At 55.9% G+C, this 19,604-nt stretch overlaps 1 protein-coding gene across 2 annotated transcripts in view; it reads right to left on the bottom strand.

Annotated features, from left to right (window-relative positions):
- The window catches only part of SYNPO (synaptopodin), a 31,246-nt gene that overhangs the window by 3,628 nt on the left and 8,014 nt on the right, over positions 1–19,604 (bottom strand). The window contains exon 1 of one of the 2 annotated variants that reach the window (XM_040972560.1): positions 2,394–4,541. In XM_040972560.1, coding sequence (XP_040828494.1) covers positions 2,394–4,463 — 2,070 coding nt within the window. In that variant the 5' untranslated portion in view covers positions 4,464–4,541. Of the gene's footprint in view, positions 1–2,339; positions 4,799–19,604 lie in introns of those variants that run through there. The other variant, XM_040972551.1, reaches the window with a different exon arrangement.

A 19,604-nucleotide genomic window follows, 5' to 3' on the forward strand; every position in this document is an offset into this window, starting at 1 on the left:
GACCACTTTCTACAATCCCAGAGGCCTAGTCATCCAAGGTCACACAGGAGTCAGGTGCAGAGCTGGGGCTAGATCTCAGTTTTCAGGATTCGCCCTCACGCTGGCAGTTTGTTTCCATCCTCTGGGGACGGCAACTTCCAGGAGCCAGGGGTGACAGTGACGAATGTGGGAAATGGTCACATTTAGATAAAAGAGAGGGAGGGTCCTGAAGAGTGAATGCCTTGGCTAAGGGCATTTCAATTCCACTTGAAAAGAATGCAAACAAACCTGGTCCTCAGGAGTAGTCCCCACCCCACCCCCACCTCCATCCACCCCTACTCCCACCAGCACAGCAGAAAGTTCCAACAGGGTGCTGGGCTCCAGGTGCCTACTCAGGGCAGATCCTGTCACACTGGGGCTGCAGGCAGCATGCTAGAACACACCCACACTCAACACATGTGTACTTGGCAGGCCAGACCAAGGAGGATGAGCCCTGGCTGTCAGCAGCAGTGCAGAAGAAAAGAAGCAGCGAGACGGATTTGAGGCAGAGTGTATTAAGAACAGGAGAGGAAACAGAGTCAGGGGGAAGAGTTGGGGTAGGGTGCAGGGTGGAGGGTGGGCTCTTCCATGGCTGGCTCTCAGGGTCTAAGGGAGCTGGGGTTCGGGAAGTAGAGGACAGTGGTGTCTCCCTGTACCAGAAGGGGCCTGGCAACTCCCCCATGCATGCCCCCTTGCTGTGCAATGAGCTCACTGGGAAGGCACCCCTGTTCCCATGGTGACCAGCCCAGAGCTCAGGAAAATTGCAGGCTCAGCCCAGCAGGGCACCGCCTCCACCACCCAGCACCCCTCAGGGAGCCCAAAATAAGGCTGGGGGTGAGAAAGTGGGTGGTCCTCAGCCCCCAGCCTTGGAAAGCTTCCGAGTCCTGCCTCTTGCGTCTATATTCTAAAAGTCCCCACAAAGCCTGGTTTGGGGGGAACTGCCTCACCTTAAAGATGCCAGAGCCTCTGGGGACCTCTGACTACCTGACCCCACAGAGTAACTCAGGAATGGGAATCCTGCCATCAGTCTGCTGGGATCCAGGTCTCTCCTGTCTTAGGCTTCTCCTTGCAGCCTCAAGTCTGACTCTCCCTCCCCTTCAAGCTGCTATGCTCACTCCTAGCCCTTATCCCACTCCAGGTAGCTGTGGCTGACCCATCCCAGCTGCCTGCAGCAGCTCATTCCAGCACACCTTCACATCTAACACTACTTGCTCTTGGCAATAGCCTGCTTCCTTTCACTCTCTTCCCTTAGCACTTACAAGGCCTATCTCTCAAAGCACCAGCCCATCTTCTCAGTCCTCACAGCTTATCACAGCAAGAAGGGCTTTCACTGTATATGTGAGAAAACTGAGGCCCAGAGAGGGGAAATGACTTGACCAAAGTCACACAGCAAATGAGAGGCTATTATGAGGATCAGAGCTGTCCCCTGAGCCACCCATTCCCACCTTGCTTGTCTCCTTGGGCCCCATTCCATTGCACCCAGCTGATGTTTTATGGTTGGGCAATTCTTGGCTGAGACTGAAGCCAAAATGGCCAATGACTGATAATCAGGGGCCACTCTGCTGGCCACTCAAACATACCTGCATAACCTTCTGCAGGACTCTCCTGCTTTCTCGGAGATCCCCTGGGACGCCCTCCCACCCAAAACCAGGCTAGGACTGAGATTGATCGGGGCGGGGGGGACCAAGGCTGGGAGGGAGCATAGGGCAGTTCCCAGAGGCGAAGAAAAGTCTCAGACAGCAGGGATGGGTGGAGTCCACCGCACATGGAGAAGAGGATGGGTGAAGGGCAGGCAGAGCTCTCTGAAGCGGCGAGGAGACCCACGACGTCCAGAAGGCAGAGGCAGAAGAGACAGGCCCGTGGAGGTGAGAGTCCAGCAACAGGAAGCAAGATGTCAGGAGCCTGGGCCCCACAAGAGGGCTGAGGAGGCAAAGCCCTGGCTGGCCAAGTCTACAGGCACGGGTAGGCTGTGGCTACCCGGACCCACCACCCCTTTGCTGGCCGTGCCCCAGCAAGACGCTGGCTTCAGATTGGGCTCCTTGAAGCTTGCATAAGGCAACAGGAAGCCTGGTCCTCATGAGTCCTGTCTTTGTGGCTCTTCTCCCAGCCTGACTAGGTTGGAGTCCAACCCCCTCAGCAGGATAGACGGGGCAGCTGCTAGGAGAGAGGGGAGGCAAGACACCCAGGGTTCCACGACTGGCTGGAGGCAGCATCGGGCCGCCAAGCCACATGGGCTCTGTGGCCTCCTCACCCAGTCCATTCCCTTTCCTGCTGGCTACACAGGCTCTCCATCTGGCCTGGATAGAGGGGCCCTTCAAGGCAGTGGGATCCCCCGTGGGGGGCCATTACTTGAAGCAGAAGGAAGGCTTCCACACCTGAGCCTCGATCCCAGCAGTGCGAGTAGAGAAGGAGGGCCTGGGTGCCTGCTTGGCTCTGGGAGACCAGGCCCTGGAGGGCGACACGGGGGAGACGTCGCTGCCGTAGGTGGGGCTCACAGCAGTGGATTGCAGGCCATCCTGGCCCAGTGAGGTGTAGAGGCCTGGAGAGGAGCGGGCAGGCCTTGGCAGTGCAGGGGATGGCGGGAGGGATGCCTTGGGCAGACTGGGCATCAAGTCCAGGGAGTTGGGTTTGGCTGGGGAGGCAGCTCTGGGCGAGGCAGCTCTGGGCGAGGCCCTGGCAGGCTCTTTGATGGGTGAGAGGGCGAAGAGGGAGGGGCGCATGTGGTGCTGCGGTGGCTGCTTGGTGGGCTCTGGACGCAGGACCCCGTTCTCAGGCAGGTAGCCATGGTAGAGAGAGGCAGGTGGGGTCCGTGCCGGGCTGCGAGAGGCCACTCGCAAGCCCCCAGGAGCACTAGTGGAGTATTTCCAGGACGAAGGCAGGGACATGGTAGGGGAAGGGCAGCGAGCCAGCTCAGCGGCTGTCGGGCCTGCAGACTCGATGACATACTTCTCCATGCGTGACTGGCGGCGGGCATACAGCTCAGCCCCCTTCCCCGAGGCCTCCGACAGGTTCTGGTTGGGTCTGGGCTTTGGCTTGGCCTGGATGCGGGGGGACTTGAGGCAGGAGGCCCACTCAGGCACGGTCTCCTCTACTGCTGCTGCGGGACTGGCCCTGTCCCGAGGGGCCAGCTCCTGCTGGAAGTTGGAGGCCTCGGCACCCAGGGCAAAGGGCTCCTCCTCCACGCCCGCCTCCCCCTGGTCCCTCTGCCTGCGCTTCTCGTCAGCTGTCTGCACCAGATCCAGCAGGTCAGGGTTCGGAGTGGTTTTGGGCTTCTCCACAAAGGTGAACATGGACTTGCGGCTGCCCCGGCGGGCCATTGACTCGTCCAAAATTCCTGTCTTGCTGGCAGGAGCTGCCTGGCCTTTCCGATGAGAAGGCTTGGGGTCAGAGCTGGGGTACAAGGCAGAGTAGGATGGGGGAGAGCGAACTCGGGAAGCTGGGGGAGCCGCTGACAGGGTCTCAGCATAGGTGGGGGGTGGGGTGAAGTGTCCCAAGGGGCGTCTCTCCATGACTGGGCTTCGCTGCCCCACCAGCCTCCTCTCTACCATGGGGCTGGGGGACATCACATGTCTCTGTGGCCGTGGGCTCCTGTCTGCCACAGTGGGAGAGCTGTGGAGCTGGGGAGCCACGGCCTTCTCCCCAAGATGCCGTCTCTCCACCATGGGGCTCCTTTCTACTTGGCCGCTGCCACTGGATGCCTGCATCCCAAAAGGCCTGGCCGTCCTGTTGACCACCGAAGGGGGCTTGGCCAGCGTGAGGTGGACCTCGCTGTATGCCTTGGTGGGTGTGGTAGCAGCTGCCTGTCCACACATGTCTGGTTCTGATGCCAGCCTGAAGGCGCTGGGCTGTGCATCGATGAGTAGGGAACTAGACAGGAAGTCGGGGCCGTGGGGCCCAGAGCTGGAGATGGGCGTGACTTCCCGGGAGAAGGTGCTGGTGGTGGTCAGTGGGGTTGACACCTTGTCAATGAGCAATGTGCTGAACATCACCTCCTCCCCTGCCTGTGCTGGGGATTGCCCATCAGGGCCCGGGGCACTGGGCAGCTGGGAATCCGGAACAGAGCCATTGGAGGGGAACGGCCCCTTGGAAGCGTTCTGCGGGGTTTTGGCTGGTGGCAAGCTCTGCGGGCTGGAAGTTGCCACTGGGTTCTGATTGACGTCTGTGGCTGGTGGGTTGTGGGCGCTGTTGGAAGCTGGTGTGGCAGTGAGAGTGGTACTGGCTGAGGAGAGGTTCTGGTTGACATCTGTGGCTGGGCTGTGGTCCTCAGCTGGAGGAGGGGTCGGTGGGGACTGCTGGGTCTCCCGGCTCTGGGACAGGTGCAGCCCATTGGCCGTCAGCAGGGCCGCATTCTCCTTCAGATAAACCACCAGCGGGACCTCCTCCTCCTCACTGGCCACCTTCTCCAGGTGCCGCAGCAGACTGGCCTCCTCAGAGTAACCCTCCATGCTGCGGCAGGGACCCCCTCGGTTGGGGCTCTGGGGACCAGGCTGGCTTGGAGGGGCTGGTTCAGGCAGTGAGGTAACGCTCAGGCTGAGCTCCCTCTGCACATGGCCCTTGGGGCTCTCAGGGAGTGCTCTGAGGGACTCCTGGCTGGGCTTCCGTCCCCGCTGGCCGTGGCTTTCCAAGGTGAACTCGTTTACTCGCTGTCGGCGCCGGTTGAAGAGCTGCACGCCACGGGAGTTGGAGCTGGGTGGGGTGGTCAGCTGGGCCGCGATCTGCTGGCTCCACGCTTTTGCCTCTTTCAGGTCCTTCTCAGTGAAGCTAGTGCTCCGGCCCAAGGCTGCAGAGGGAACAGAGGCCCGCTTAGCAGATGGGTATCAGCACCGTGAAGCATGCATGCACACACACACGCACACGCACACACAGGCTAGCATGTTCTCACCCAGGGCCCTCCTGCTCATGGTCCTTCTCTTTAGAATTTCCTGCACTTGGTCTTCATTATAAAGACCCTTGCCCCTGCCCTTTATGGTCCTGCTCCAGCATCCCCTGATCATGCCTTCAGGACTAACTGGTCTTCTCTCTGGGTTCCCCGTGAAAGCTGGTCATGTCACCAAACTGTGCCCAAACACCTCACTTCCGAAGTCATCTCTCACTCCTCTCCATCTACCCATCTCCTTTCCCGTTTGCCCTGACATGCTGGTTTCTTTGTTTCTCTTGAAAATGCCACAGTGGTACTACCCATGGCTTTGGAGTCCACTGTCCTCTCTGCTAGGAATAATCTTTCAGCAAAAGTTTCCACATTGCTTTCTTCTTACAGCTCAAGCCTTGGCTTCAAAGTCACTTCACTGGAGGGGCCTTCCCTTCCCCTGTCATTCTCTTCATAGTTTTCCTTACAACTTGAGGTTTACTTGTCCATGACATGTCTGCTCACCTTGGAGCATGGGTATACAGGGGCAAGGACCCAGCTTGACCTGTTTGTCCCCCGAACCTGGATTGCAGCAGTGCTTCAAGTGCCCCTCCACACCTGTGAGCTCCCTCTCTCAGGGCTCTTGACATTTTCAAACCAATGTTGTCATCTGCTTGGATTGTATGTAGAGGAGCTGCCAATATTCCCCCTGTCTAGAGTGGGAAACACGGTCACATGATCCAAAGAAAATCAGAACTCAGTCCCCCGTGAGACACTTGTTCCACCCTGAGTACAGCTCCTTAGCACCAGCTACCTGCCGCTGTCCATGTCCTCTGCCCCCTTCAGAATACCATCCCATTGTAAGGAGCACCCGCTTAGAAGTTCACACAGGTTCACCCTAGGACACTGTGTCCTTTCCTGTTCTCACAACAGCACTGTGAGACTATCATGACTTGCACCTATTTTTCAGAAGGGGAAACTGACTTGAGCTCTTACAGGTAAAGATGGCAACAATGGACTAGAACCGGTTTTAGGTCCACAGCTCATGTTCAAGCTATCTGCTTACCCTATTTTCTGGCCACTTTGAGATATACACAGGGACAGAGTCAGCAGGGGACCTGGGATCCAGGATGAGGCTAGGGTCAAGCCTCCATTAGTCCCTAAGTTCACTTGGGCCACCATTGCTCTCTTTACTCCCTGGTGTTCAGCTGGCACTCAGTTGATAAGCAGCATGTGCTGGCTGAACAGTGAGCAAACAAACCAACAGTCGTGGGTGGAGTGGCCTGTGGCAGGGTCAGGAGCTCAGTAGCTGGGAACATTCCTCCCTGTAACACCCTGTCCCTCCTCTTCCAATGGGAAGCTAATTAGTTCTTGAGGAATCTGACTCTGTCCTCCCTCCTCCCTGGCATTCATTAGCAGGGGACCATGACCTGCCAAGTCTCCAGAGACCATCTTTCTTGGCACCCTGCCAGCCACACTCACAGTTCACTGACTGGGAGGGCCAGTAGGCAGGAGCAGTTTCACCACCACCCAAGTACAGATAGGAAAACTGAGTCCGGAGAATGGCCAGGGCAGAGTCCACTGAGAGCAGACAGTAGCCTCACAGGTTCAGACAAGGCAGCCACAGGCTCTCTGGTCTCAACCTACTCCCCACCTCCTCCCATCTGGGCCTGGCTATCTCCCACCTGCTGGAAACTGAGAGCATGCTCAGCCTACCCCACCTGCCCGTGATACTTGCTGCCCATGAAGACTCCCCTGAGAATGGAAGAGTTTAGCCAGGCTGCTCCCCTGGGGGAAGATGGGTGATGGGTCGTCAGTCACACAAGAGGCCCCCCACTCCTGCATTGTTGGTCTCCTCTGCTCATTGGAAGCCCAAATCTGAACTCAGCCATTTGCTTAGCTGTACAACTATGGCAAGTGACTGCACCTCTCAGGGTCTTGGCCTCCTTCCTGAGAAGGGTTGGAATTGGATCAGGGCAGGGGGATATGGTAGGAAGGGATGTGTATGTTTTTGTCACAGAACGTTAGGTTTGAAGGGCCACAATTAGGTTGTGAATGCCAAGGGCTCATTATCAAGTCCAGGTGGACAGGGCAGCGGGTTCATGTTACCCTTAGACAGGGTGGCAATTGCTGATCCTACTCAAGTCCCTGGGAGGCATCAGATCTACTAGCAAAGGAGATTCTATGGAAGGGGTTCCTGCAGGCCACACAGCAGGGGCTTCTAGGAGCAAGTGGGGAATTGGAGTGCACTGCCCATGAATTTAGAAGCTCAATCTCTGGGTCCAGTTCCTGGTTCCCCCAAAACACGGCCCTGAGTGCATAAGTGTATAAGCAGGTAAACTGCTTACAAGTTCACCTGGTGAGAGTGCTTCATCCCAAGGAGGTGCCTTCCCCTAACACCTTCACCACCACCCTGATATGCCCTGCCTCCTCTTGTTGTGGTTCTTCGCCCAGCCTGACAGCCCTGCAAAAGATGAGAGATGAGTCCCCTTCCCTCCAGGGGACACAGAAGGTTCACATTGCCACAACAGCAACCAGCTAGGCTGACACTGCTGGGGCACTGGCTGCACTGAGGCTCACATGTGCTCTTTCCATGTCCCACCTGCCTCATGAAGCAGCTCTTCAAGCAGGAGCTAGCACTGCACATGCTTAAGTGAGCAAACAGGGACTCAGAGAGGTTGTGTGAGCTGCCCGAGGCCACAGAGCCAGACAGGGGTGTAGCCGGGTGCCGACCATGCCAGGCTCAGAGAAAGTGCTTTGGTGTGAATCATCCAGACCTCTCAATGCCTCTACAGTTTGCTGCAGTTCCCCTTACTTTTCTGCCTTGATTCCATTCCCCAGGCTGACTCTAGAAGGTACTGGGTTTAGAAAAGTCCCCAAAGCCAAAGTGTGAAGAAGGGTCCTTGGAGAGGAGCTAGCCTGGGAGGTGCAGAGAGGAGGCTGCTGACTCCCAGAAGGGCTCAATTCACAGCCTCCACCTCTGTGAGCTTGGAACTACCCTCAGGCTACTGTTCTGGGCTAAGAGGAACCAGAAGAGGCCAGGGGGTGAGAGAGCCCTGCCCCCTGAGGACAGCTCCCAGGCCTCCCAGCCCTGCCCGCAGTGACTCCATGGAAAAGGAATTTGGCGGGAGGTTTGGGCCAGACCCAGCCAGCAACCCAGATGACTTTTGCCACCCTGCACAAACAAAGCTGGGAGAAGTGGGGTGGAGAGGGGGTTGTGGGAGGGCAGGAGGAGGAAGGCTTGTCCAACAAAAGGCACCCCAGAGACCCTTGCCCCAGGGCAGCAAGGGGACAAGCACCATGGAAAAGTCCCCAAGACTAGGGAACTACCACTTCTGGCAGTGGCCCAGGCAGCTGGTCCAAGATTGTACTCCCTGGTGTCAGAGAGGCGGGAAGTGGCCAAGGGCGCCTGTCTCAGCTCTCACTCTGCCTGGCTGCAGCCTGCACCTGACTCCTCCTTCTCATGGATGCAGACAGGTTGGGATGTTAGCCCTCTCAAACCCCTCTGGGCCCTGGATGTGAAGACAGGCCTTAAAGAGAGGAAAACAGTGGAAGGCAGACTCAGGGAAGAGTGGCTTGGGGTAGTGAAAGAAGTGGGTCCCATAGGGTGAGTCCTGGAGAGTGGGAGGGAGGCAAGAAGGCCCGACCTAGGCGGCTGGCTGAGGCACTCACTCCAGCTGCTCCTGGCAGCCAGGCTCTGGGCTGTGCACTTCGAGATGACCACCTGTCTATCTCAAGAGCCCTAGAGATGCTTCCTGCTACCCTCCTCCATCTCTGTTTTGCAGACGAAACCAGGGCTCAGAGAGACCTTCCTGGGGCATCCAGCCTGAGGGTGGCAGAGCCAGGATTCAAAGAACCAGCAAGTCTGGCTGCAGTGTGGCACCTGCTGGACTCGAGGGTGGGGCAGAACCCAGGATGGCTCCAGTGTACCAGGAGAGTGGCTCACAGAGGCCAGCTGCCCTACCCTGTGCTCAGTACCCTTCTGAGCATCCAGCTGCCTGCAACAGCTCACACTTGCTCTCCACAGAAGAGCTGATATACTTATTCTTACTAAGGTGGAGACAACTGATAGGGCATGAAAGGCTGAGGGAATGGAAAACTCATAAGGTGAAGAGTCAGAAGACCACCCCTCACCCCCTCAGGTTCCAGTTTTGCTCAGGCAAGAACAACCTCACCGTTTCCCACCCCTTTTCTCAGACTCTGGCCCCCATCGGGCCTGTCTGGACCAAGAATTTGCAGGAGGGAGGCGGGCAGGGGAGGCCAGAGCAGAAGGTCAGAATAGGGAGAATTCAAGGAAATGGTTCTTCACACAGCTGCCGTCAATGGGAGGGTCTGGGCCTGACTCGAGCAGGGTGGGCCAGGGGGCCAGAGACACTGGCTGGAGGCAAGCCATTGTGATGGCTGGAAGGCTTGGCAACCGGGACGGGTAAACAGGCTGAGTAAACTGCCCCCCTGGCAGGCTCAGGAAGAAACCAATGGCTGGCCGCTGCTCAACCTCTCTGGCTCAGCTGGGGGCAGGAAGATGAAGAGGCCTGAGTAATGGCCTGACTCCCTTGCCAGCCCCTGCCCTGCATCCGCAGGCTAGGAGGAAATGACACAGCCTCCGTGGCCTGGGGAGCTCCATGCACGCCAGAGTCATGGAGGGTGCGAAAAGGCTACAGCCACCTTAGCAGGTAGGCAGGCAGGTAGGCGACTGGTTGGCTCCAGAGGCATCCAAGCCAACAACCACAGGTAGAGGGACTACCGGTACCCAAGGACTCAGGCTGGGAACAGCAGAGTCCGAGGCCTGGCTTGAGACTAGCCTGTATCAGAAGCGCCATGCTGTCTGGTGCCCATGCAGGAACCGAGAGCATAGTAAATCCCACCTGTCCTAAGCCCCGCGCACCCCAGACTAGATAGGCACCTGCCAGTGCTCAGATTACTCACTCTGGCTGGGTCCTCTCTGCAGCCCAAGTTCCCCTCAGGATGCTCCCAGGGGCCTCCAGGCCTTGGTTCCCAAAGCTGCCGGGAAAGGCAGCCAATAACGGCCTGGCTGACAACGAAAGGAAAATCCCACATCGGCGGTGGCAGCAGCACGGAGGAGCTGGAACTGACTTCTCTCCTCCACAGATGACTCAGCCCAGCTCTTTATCAGGAAAACTGATTTTGCAACAGCCTTTTAAATGGCCTCCCCACCCCCAGCTTCTCCCCCGCCCATCAGCCCACCCCATGCTGCCACATTCATCTTCCCACCTCCTGGCTCTACAGGAGTCTCTCCAGCATCAAACCCTTCACCGCCTCCCCAGGACAAGGGGAACTACAAGGAGAGCTCCTGCCTGGGATTCAAAGCCTCTGATATCAGTGCCCACTGCCCTCTTGTCTGTACCCTGGGCTTCGTGGGAGGAAGGTCAGCGGTGTGATGTTCCCACACCCACCCTGTGTGTTCTTGTGTCCAAACCATTCCATATGACGTCCTTTCTGCTGCCCGAACCCTGGCAGTCCTAATGCAAAAGCTGCCACCACCTGCCCTACTCCAGCTGTGTCACAGCTGTACCACCTTGAAGGATGCGATCACTACCTGCTGGGCATCCTGACTGCTCCCTGTGAGGCCAGCAGCACCCTCATGTTCATGTTATTGAACAAACTGGCTGTGGCAATTCACTCAGTGTCACACAGCCAGGCACAGGTCGACCCTAGGATGGTCCAGAACCCGCCACAGACATGCAACAAAGGTTATACTGTCCCCTCCCAGGGTTGGGCATGGTACTTCGTTCCACAGCCAGTAAGAGCCTCAAGGCCAGGGACCATGGCTGCTCGATCTACATTTCTGTTCCCACCCCCTTTTCCCACAGGCATTTGCAGAATGATGACAAAGTCACTGCTGGTGACAGTAGCCCTGAGGACACTGGCTGCAAGGGGCTTCCCAAGTCTGTCTTCCGTGAGTCCTTGCAGCAACTTATAAAGGAGGTTTCTTTTCACTACTTCATAGGTGAAGAGCACAAGGTACAGAGCAGAAGTTTGCTCACCCCAGGTCTCCTGCCTTCAGTATGTTCCCAGGACACTGTCCTAGTCTCAACCCCACTGATATTTCTTCTGGGCAGCCCTTGTCAATCCATTTGACTCCTGGATTGGTGCTCTTCCCCTGTTCGCCCCAGCACAGAGGCCTCAGAGCAGAGGTAGGGCTCAGGGAAAACAGGAGGTTTTCAAGGTGAGGACGTTGACCTGGATGAACTCCTGTTCCCTGTAGGACGTGGGTGGAAAGCAGGCAGGGTGGGAATGTGGGGTGCGGGTGGGGGGATGGAGATGAGGGCTCCCAAGTCAGCACAGGACCAGAAAGTAGTTGCTCACTGCCATCTGACCAGGGTCCTACTATGGCAGCTCAACCAGGAGTCAGGGACCACAGCCTCCCCTCTGCCTGTCTTGGCGACTGAAATTCTTGTCTCTAGTAGGTAGATTTCTAGAATACTGGAAACTGGAACTCGGAGAAACAGGCAGGCTGAGTTCTAGGTAGACAGCAAGCCAGAGGGAAAGGGTCATAGAGAGCCAAGGTCAGAGCCTGGCTCTCACATCCTAGACCAGCCCTGGAAATGCAGGCCTGTGCTCCCCAAGCGCCCTCCTGCAGTGTTGCCCTTCTTCCTGATTCCCTGGAGCCCTTGGGAGCTCAGAAAGGTTAGGGACCCACACACACCATTCCAGACAGAACACATGACCCAGGGGGCAAGAAGATGTGCAGCCATGACAGGCCAGAGGTGACTAGCCTCATACTGTGCCTCTGCCAGCACAGGGAAGGACCTGGTCACTGTCCGGGTCCCTGCTGCTCATGGTACAACACAGCCCACTCTGCACACACACATGGACCCTCCCCCTGAGTTCTGGGACAGCCCAGGACCAGGGGCTCCTCTCTACTCTGCAAATGTGTCCAGGCCCAGGAGGAGTCCATCAGTGTGGCTTCAGGAACCTATGGAAGGACCAGCACTCCCATGGTATTCCCTGGAGAAAACTTAGGTTGGTTCAAATGCTAGATTGGTCCTAAGTGCCTCATGTCAGGAAGAGGGAGAGAAGGAAGGAGGTAGCCGTAGGTCTATGGGCAAAGAGGGAGACAAACCCTTATCCACAAAGAGCTGGGAGAACAAAGAGCCTGAGGAGAGTAGAATTAGGATAAAGCAACCAGGAAGGCTTCCTGGAGGAAATAGTATATGTTTCAGGTCTTAAAAGATGGGGATAAGGAGGTATTTCAAGCAGTGGAGACAGTACATTGGCAGAGGCTGGAAGTAGCTGCCCTTTACCCACCTCCCATAGCCCCAGTCAACATGGCCTGCAGGAAACCTTTGCCAACAGGGTACACCCCTCCCGGGGCTTGTCCAAAGCCAAAGGAGAGTGGGATGTGTGCACCAGGCACATGTCCATGGGGGCTGCGGCCCAGAAACCAAGAACACAGTGCTGTCTGCCCGGGGCCTCAGTTACATAACTGCCCACTGCTCTGGCCACAGCTCACCAAGACCCTCTGCCACCTCCTCTGATGCCTGTGCCATCTGTCTCGGCAGCTTCTTTCTTACAGAAGAGGCCGCCCAGCAGCGGCCGCAGCCCTAAGTGAAGGCCAGCACCCTGTGGTAAATTCCCCACATTCTTTCCTCACAGAAAAATAAATATGTGGGGACCAAAGACGCAGGCGGAATGAGAAGGCCGGCCTGAGGCCGCTGGGGAGGGTCACTGTCTGCTGTTGCTGCTCCCCGAGGAGGCCTCACCTGAGCTGGCCCCTTGGTGGCCCCAGGGCCCTGTGAATCCCACTCAGGTCCCAGGTGAGCTCACACCCATTCAGGACACCAAGGAGTTCCTGGGGATGCCCACTGCCTGCTGCTATGGCTCCTCTCTCGGCATGCATTCAGTGAAAGCATGGCTGCTCTTATATCACACTGCAGTATTTTAGCCTCCAAAGCTAGAGGTAGCCTGTGTCGCTCCCCTATTTTACAGAGGAGGACACTGAGGTTGTCATGTGCACTTGGCCTGCCTGTTGCATCTTAGGCAGTTCCATTGAGAAGTGCAGCTCCATCACCCCTGGCTCTGCCTCAACATGGCCCACTAGCCAGGGGGCAGCCTTTTGCTGAGACCCATCTTGGCCCAAGTCTACCAGGCTGGGCTCTATGGGTCTCTGTTCCTGCCTCAGCCCTCTCTGAGGATGGTCTCCCTTTTGTGTTGCCAGCCACAGGCCAAACTTCACCTTCACCTCCTACTCTGAGCCTACTCTCAACTTGGGGACCCTACCAACCCCCTGGCTATAGCAGGGACAGCCAAATCTGAACCCCAGGACTCATGAGGCCTCAAACTACAGAAGACGTGGAGATTGAAGTTCAGGAGGTTTGGTCTCGGTGTCTGCCCAGTCACAACTTGTGTAAGACGTGAGACTGGCCCTTGGCCCTTTCGGGGGGTCAGTTTGTGCACCTGTTCCAAAGAGGGCTTGGGCTGGGCCAGGGTTCCCAGGTGTTATGCTCTCACACCTCCAGGAAGGTTCAGGTAGCACTCTTCACAGGCCTGAGCCCAATGTCTATTTGAAAGCAAAGTTGTGGTCTTGGGTGTGATACTGCTCAGTCAGAGGCTAGTATGGATATTTCATAGGAAAATGAGACTGAGCAAGGAAATTAAGGATGCAGGATGCGCGTTTTTGGTTTGATAAGCCAATATTCAACTAGGGTCAGTCACCATGCATAGGCAGGAAGACAAAAAGGCAAAACTGCTTGCATTCTAGCAGAGGAGTGAGAGAATGCATACTCAAGTCAGCTGGGAAATGCTGGAGAGAAAAGTAGAGAAGGGATGGGAGGTGGGAGGATGGCTGGGGTGGGGAGTGGCTTGCAATGATGTGAGTGGGCAACAAAATTGTTGTCACTGAGCAGGCTGCCTTGAGCCGAGAACTGAAGGACAGGGAGGGAGGCATTGGGGAGGAGTGGCCAGGCAGAGGGAAGCACTGGTGCTAAGGTCCTGAGGCAGGCTTGTGGCTGACAGGCTGAAGGATGCTGCACATGAAATGGTTCTCTAGCTTGTCCTGTGGGACTTTGGGGATCACCCCACAATGCCAAGCATGTGTGCACACACACAATCACACTCATGGGCTTGTGAACACTTGGAGACCCCTGCTGACAGCCATATGTCCTCCTTTACATGTTTTCCCACATAGAGAAGTGCTGTCTGCACTGCATGCAACAGAGCATGCTCAGGCATGGAGAGGGCAAGGACATACAAAAACATGTGCACATGGAGGCATGCAGCATTTCTCTGGCACACTGGCACCACATATGTGTGTTAGGTACACCGCTTGTGAGAGGCTGTGTGCCCCTGCTCTGTCTTCAGGACTCCGAGTCACCAGATGTCTCTGACCTGGAGGGCAGGTACCACTGAAAAATGGCAAGCGGTTTCAAATCCACACATCCAGTATGTCTGCTCCTGGCCATCATCACCCTCTACCACAGATACCTGCAGAGCTGCTACCCCACATTCACACATGCCAAGGGGCACGTTACTGTGGACAGTGGCCCCTTTCCTGTTCCTCCTGCAGTTACACAGAATGTGACAGGCCAGGTCAAAGATCTACTTTAGCTCTGTCCACAGTGATTGGCACACCAGCCCCAGCAGGCAGGGTCACAGCATGCCCTTACGGTGTTCAGGGCTGGCTGAAGAGTAAGAAGTAAGGGCGAGATTGACAGCCAGAGACCTGGGTTTAAGCTCTGTACAGTCTTCAATCCACTGCGAGGCCTCAGGCCAACCCTCCTCTCTGACCTAAATCAGAAGCTTGCAGGGCCCAGGATTGATGTACAGCATGTTAAGCCACCACTTGTGATGCCAGCATCCCATATTGGACTGCCAATATGGCTGAGTACTGGCTGCTCCACTTCTGATTTGACTCCCTGTGGATGTGCAGGAAGACAGCAGTGTTTGGGCCTCTGCACCCACAGGGGAATCTGGATGGGATTACAACCTCCTGGATGCAGCCTGGCCCAGCCCCAGCCCCAGCTGTTGTTGCCCACTGGAAAGTGAAAGTGAATGGAGGATTCTGTCTCTGTCTCACATAAAAATCTTCAAGTTTTTTTTTTTTTAAAAGAAACTTACCGATGTACCAGAATCCCTCAGGGAACATATGAAAATAAAGATTCTTTGTTTCCCCATGACCCAGACCCATAGCATCTCAGAATATATATATTAACAGGCTGACTGGAAAGAATGAGCTGCACCCCCAGTTGGGCATGCATCAGGGTTCAGAGAGCAGTTGTAGAATGAAGCTGCCAAGCCAGGAAGACGCCTGGCCTAGGTCCAGCACAGAGTGAGACCCCCCCTAACATAAGCCAACACACACTAAATAAAGCCCATTTCTACACATCACCATATGTGGTAATTCTATACCACTCCTTGCATATGCACAACATTCTTGTAGCTTTCCCACCCACCAGAGAGAAGCAGAGCAGGGACTGTCATGCTTCGTAGGCTAGAAGATGGAGACAGAGTTGGGCCAAGGGACCTACTGGGACTCTCACAGTCTGTACCTCCCTGCCAGAGACCCCAGCACCGCCTGGAGCAACAAGGCACTGCATGGCTGTGTCCATTCCAGAATTGTGAAGACCCTCAGCACAGAGGATCACTCCAAGAATTCAAGGGGGACATCAACCAGTTCACTTCCTTCCAGCCAGCAGGTCCCTCCATGGGCAGTGTGATGGGGGCCAGAGGGAGTCCACTACTGCTTCTTGCTACTTTTTGAACTGAACAGGTTGTTGTGTTTTAGCCGATCTGAGTTGGCCCCAACTGCCTGTGACAGTGACCTTTATAGGCCTGGGGATATGCTGAGCTCAGTGTCCTTCTCTGTGAAAAGGACTGCTAATCCCCACCCCACTGGAGCACTCACAAGGTACAGAGCTGCAGTGACAATGGGATAGTCGGCCTCTCCCACCTTCCTGGAGGCCTGGAGGCCTTCTTCTGTACCCAGAGGCACATACCCACACCTACCAACTGCCCTATATGCTCAATGACAAGCTAAGTGAGTGAAGAAATGAAATCTCACTAAGGCAGTCCTCTCCTTTTGGCTGACATCATATTCCATGGCCCATGTCCCAGTGGGAGGGTTGGAATGGCCAGGGCCAGAGGGGTGGGTTCTGGGTCCTGGGTCCTGGGTCCATGGGCCCTCCCATCATGCATTGTGGACACTCATGCAGCAGTGGCAGGGGAGGGCATGGGGGCATGACCCCTGAACATAATCCTGTTGAGTCAGAGGCATAAATAATGCACCAATGTGTCCTCTTCTCACCAGCCTGTTGCACTAAGAATAGCACTGAGACCCTTCCAGGGATTCCAAAAGGAAGAGGGCAGGACACCAAGAAGAGGACAGCCAAGCAAAGGCGTCATAGCCCATCCTTCCAAATCCATAAGACAGAAGACTCTGGAAGTTAGAACAGACAGAGATCTTGGAGGCCACTTGCCAGGAGTGGAGCAAGGACAGCCTGAGATGGGGTCTCTTTGCCCCAGCTGGTTTACCAGTCCCTGCCTGCCAACCTCCCCTCCCTCTACATGGTCTGAAACAAGCAGGAATGCATGGATCCCCTCTGGTGTCTGTTGGGTCTGTTTTTTCTAAGTTTGGGAATGATGGGCCTTCAGGTGAGCTTCCCGTGCTTTAACATACCTGGGAAGCAGTCAGCATATGGCTGGGGTGCACACTTCTGAATCAGGAGGTCCTCCTCATCCATAATAAGGCACTGGATGATGCAGGTACTGCACCCAGGTGCCAAACTTAGAGGGCAGAAAAACAAGAGCATCTCCTACCATACAGATGTGCAGACCAAGGCTCAAACAGGGAAAAGGCTGTGCCCAAGATCGTAGAGCAGAGCTGTGCTTGGGACATGGCCATCCCAGGGCTGCACATAGATGAATGGAGGTGCTGGGTGTAGGGTAGGCCCTGCTTCAGCCAAAAGCTAAATCTCCTGGGACTCGCAGACCCCCACAAGAATGTCTTCTGGAGTGACTGCAGCCTCCTGCTTAAGCACAGCCCTCCCCAGCCTGTGCCTAGGGCCTACAGTCACAACCCAACTCTGATGCAGGATGTAAGGTGGGGATGGGAAGTGGGATGAAGATGCAAACAAGCTCTGGGAACATGTGTGTGGCCTCTGTACTCACATGTCCCATGAAGTGGCCAGGGCAGTGTGGAGCGCCCCTGACAGCATTCTCAGAGTGGAGACTCACCCAAATGCCTGCAATGGGAACTATACGCTAGTAGGCACGGTAGTTTGCCTCTTGTTGCCCTCCCCCATCCTTGCAACAACCGCACCTGCCCTCCTTCAAGTGTCCCTACAGCTTGGTGAGTACTTCCTCACCCCAGGGCCCTTGCACTGGCTGCTCCTATTGCCAACAGCCCATTTTCTCACTGCCTTCAGCTGTACCTTTCTGCCAGCACCTCTCATCCTTCTAGGCTGTTTGCAAGTCCCAGGGAGCCCTCCCAGACCCTCAGAGGTCACATTCCTCTACCACAGCCTCCTCTCCTGCCCCTCCAAGCTCCTGTCAGCTTTGTCATTCCATCAGTGTTTGCTTTAATGACAATCTGTCCTGCCACTGAAGTGCTAGGGACATCAACTACATCTAAGCCCCACCCCTAGGCCACTGACTGAGGGGAAAAAACAAATGATTCAAACACTGCTCACACCATTGCTACAACGCTAGGAGCAAGTCACCCTGGGCAAATTGTGCAAAATCAGGAACTGCAAGAGGCTCTTTCTCCCCAGCTGGGGACCCCACTGAGTGGGGCTCCAGCATGAAGGATGAGGCCTAGATGAGAGCAGGAACCCCTAAGAGGGAAAGAGTCCCATGTAAGCCACATAGCCAATGGACAATGTCACCAGACTCCCCATCCTAGCTCAGAGCCAGCAGCTGAGTGTCAGCTCCCCCTCCCCCACCAAGCTCAGTGACAGCACCATCTGCCTGGAGGCTGGGCAGGGGCGGAGGAGGGAGCAGGAGGGTGCTGGGAGCAGAAAGCTTCAGGCCCAGAGCCAAGGGTGGGTGGGGCCTCAGCAGGAGACCTGAGTGGAGCCTGGCAGCTGGGCATAGGGGAGCCAACTGGCTCCCACTGGGCGGTGGCATGCCTGTTCTCTGTGCATGTCACTAGTTCTTCATCAGCATCCTCCCATCCCCCACCTCCAGGTACCTTTCAGAGGACTTGTGTACCCAGAGTCGTGTCTTAACTGTTACCAAGACGACCTCAGAGATGGTTAGGTCCCAATGTCCCATCTTTCCACAGAGCCCACAGGGACCCAACAGCTAGGGAGGCCCAGCAATGAAGGGCTCCTTGTTGCTCATGCAGTCTGGACTTGGGTGCTGGCCTCTCTGGACTCAGTTGCCCCCATCTGTGTACTGATACCAGCATATATGTCAGGCTGCATGTGAGTTCATTACCACTTAGGGGTTGGGATCCACCCATGCCCTACCCCTCAGGCAGCACTGCCCAGGGCACCTGTGATCCTTCTTGGCTTGCCTCCAGGGAGGATGGGAAGAAGGGAGGCTGAACTGGTCCAGGAGCCAACCTCAGACCTCAAGGTGATTAGGATGAGAGCAGCATGCTGTGTGTCCACAGGTGGGTGGCTCAGCTCCCTAAGTCTCGGCTTACTGTCTAAAGGAGAGCAAGGCAGTGTTGTGCACTGGGAAAGCAGTCTTTGAGGCCAGGCTATCACTCACCAACTGTGTGACCCCAGGAGCTCCCTTAACCAACCTCTCCATGCAGGGGCTGCTTCCCTAGGAGATGGTACTGACAATAGTACCAGCTTCATAAAGGACTTGGAAGGCTCCTGACACATAGTAACAAGAAGTGAGGATGTTTCAATAGCCCTTGGCTTCCATCTGTGTCCACGAGACTTCATCCAGGAGGATGGGATGGCAGGGGCTTGGGCTAGTCCACCTTCCCGCGATAGGGCTCATCCAGCCGTTCCCTTCCTGTCCCCCTGACACCATGTTGTCAGCCCCTCCTGCTGGTTCTAGTTCTTGCACACTCATGAACCCAAATAGACCCTGACCAGCCTTGTCACTGCAGTGCAGCTCAGAACCAGAGGTGGAGGCCCAGAGGAAATGAAGGATTTGCCCTGAGGCACTGGAAGGGGAGCTAAACCCAGAGGTTTCAGCATCCCTCCTTGAAGCAACCCCCCACCCCACAGCACAGGCACCCATCCTCCCACCATCAAAACCCTCTCCTGGCCTAACGTCAAGAAGTGACTTATACTGAAATCCGGCAACCCCTGAGCAAGAATCCGTCTCCTCAAAGCTTGCTATTTTAACAGAGATCAAAACACGATAATTCTATTAATAACCAGTAGCTCATTATTTTTAGCATTTGTCATCTTTTCATTTAATTGTCAGAACCACAGTATAAGACAGGGGTTCTTATCATTTCTATTTTATAGATGAGGAAGCAAAAAACCAAGAAGTTACATAACATGTTCAAGATGTGCCAGTGAGCTGGGAAGGGAGGTGAGGGACCTAGCCATAGAAACTGCATGAAGCAGGTCATGGGATTGGACAGTATTTGGCTCCACTCACTGCAGCCCAGGGAGGCTTGGGGGGAAGGGGAGCTGGGGCAGGGCAGGGCAGGGCAGGGCAGGGCATGGCAGGGTCAGTACAGCTCCACACAAGGCCGCCTCACCAAGTGGAAAAGATGAAGCCAGGACAGTGGCATTTCAGCCGGCGGCCACTGGTGGTGATTTCATTTCAGAGAGAGGGCTTTTGTGAGCCTCTGGAATGACGGGCCTGG

Source organism: Ochotona curzoniae, unplaced genomic scaffold (genome assembly GCF_017591425.1).
Source record: "Ochotona curzoniae isolate NIBS_2020 unplaced genomic scaffold, NIBS_Ocur_1.0 contig_1, whole genome shotgun sequence".
NCBI lineage: Eukaryota > Metazoa > Chordata > Mammalia > Lagomorpha > Ochotonidae > Ochotona > Ochotona curzoniae.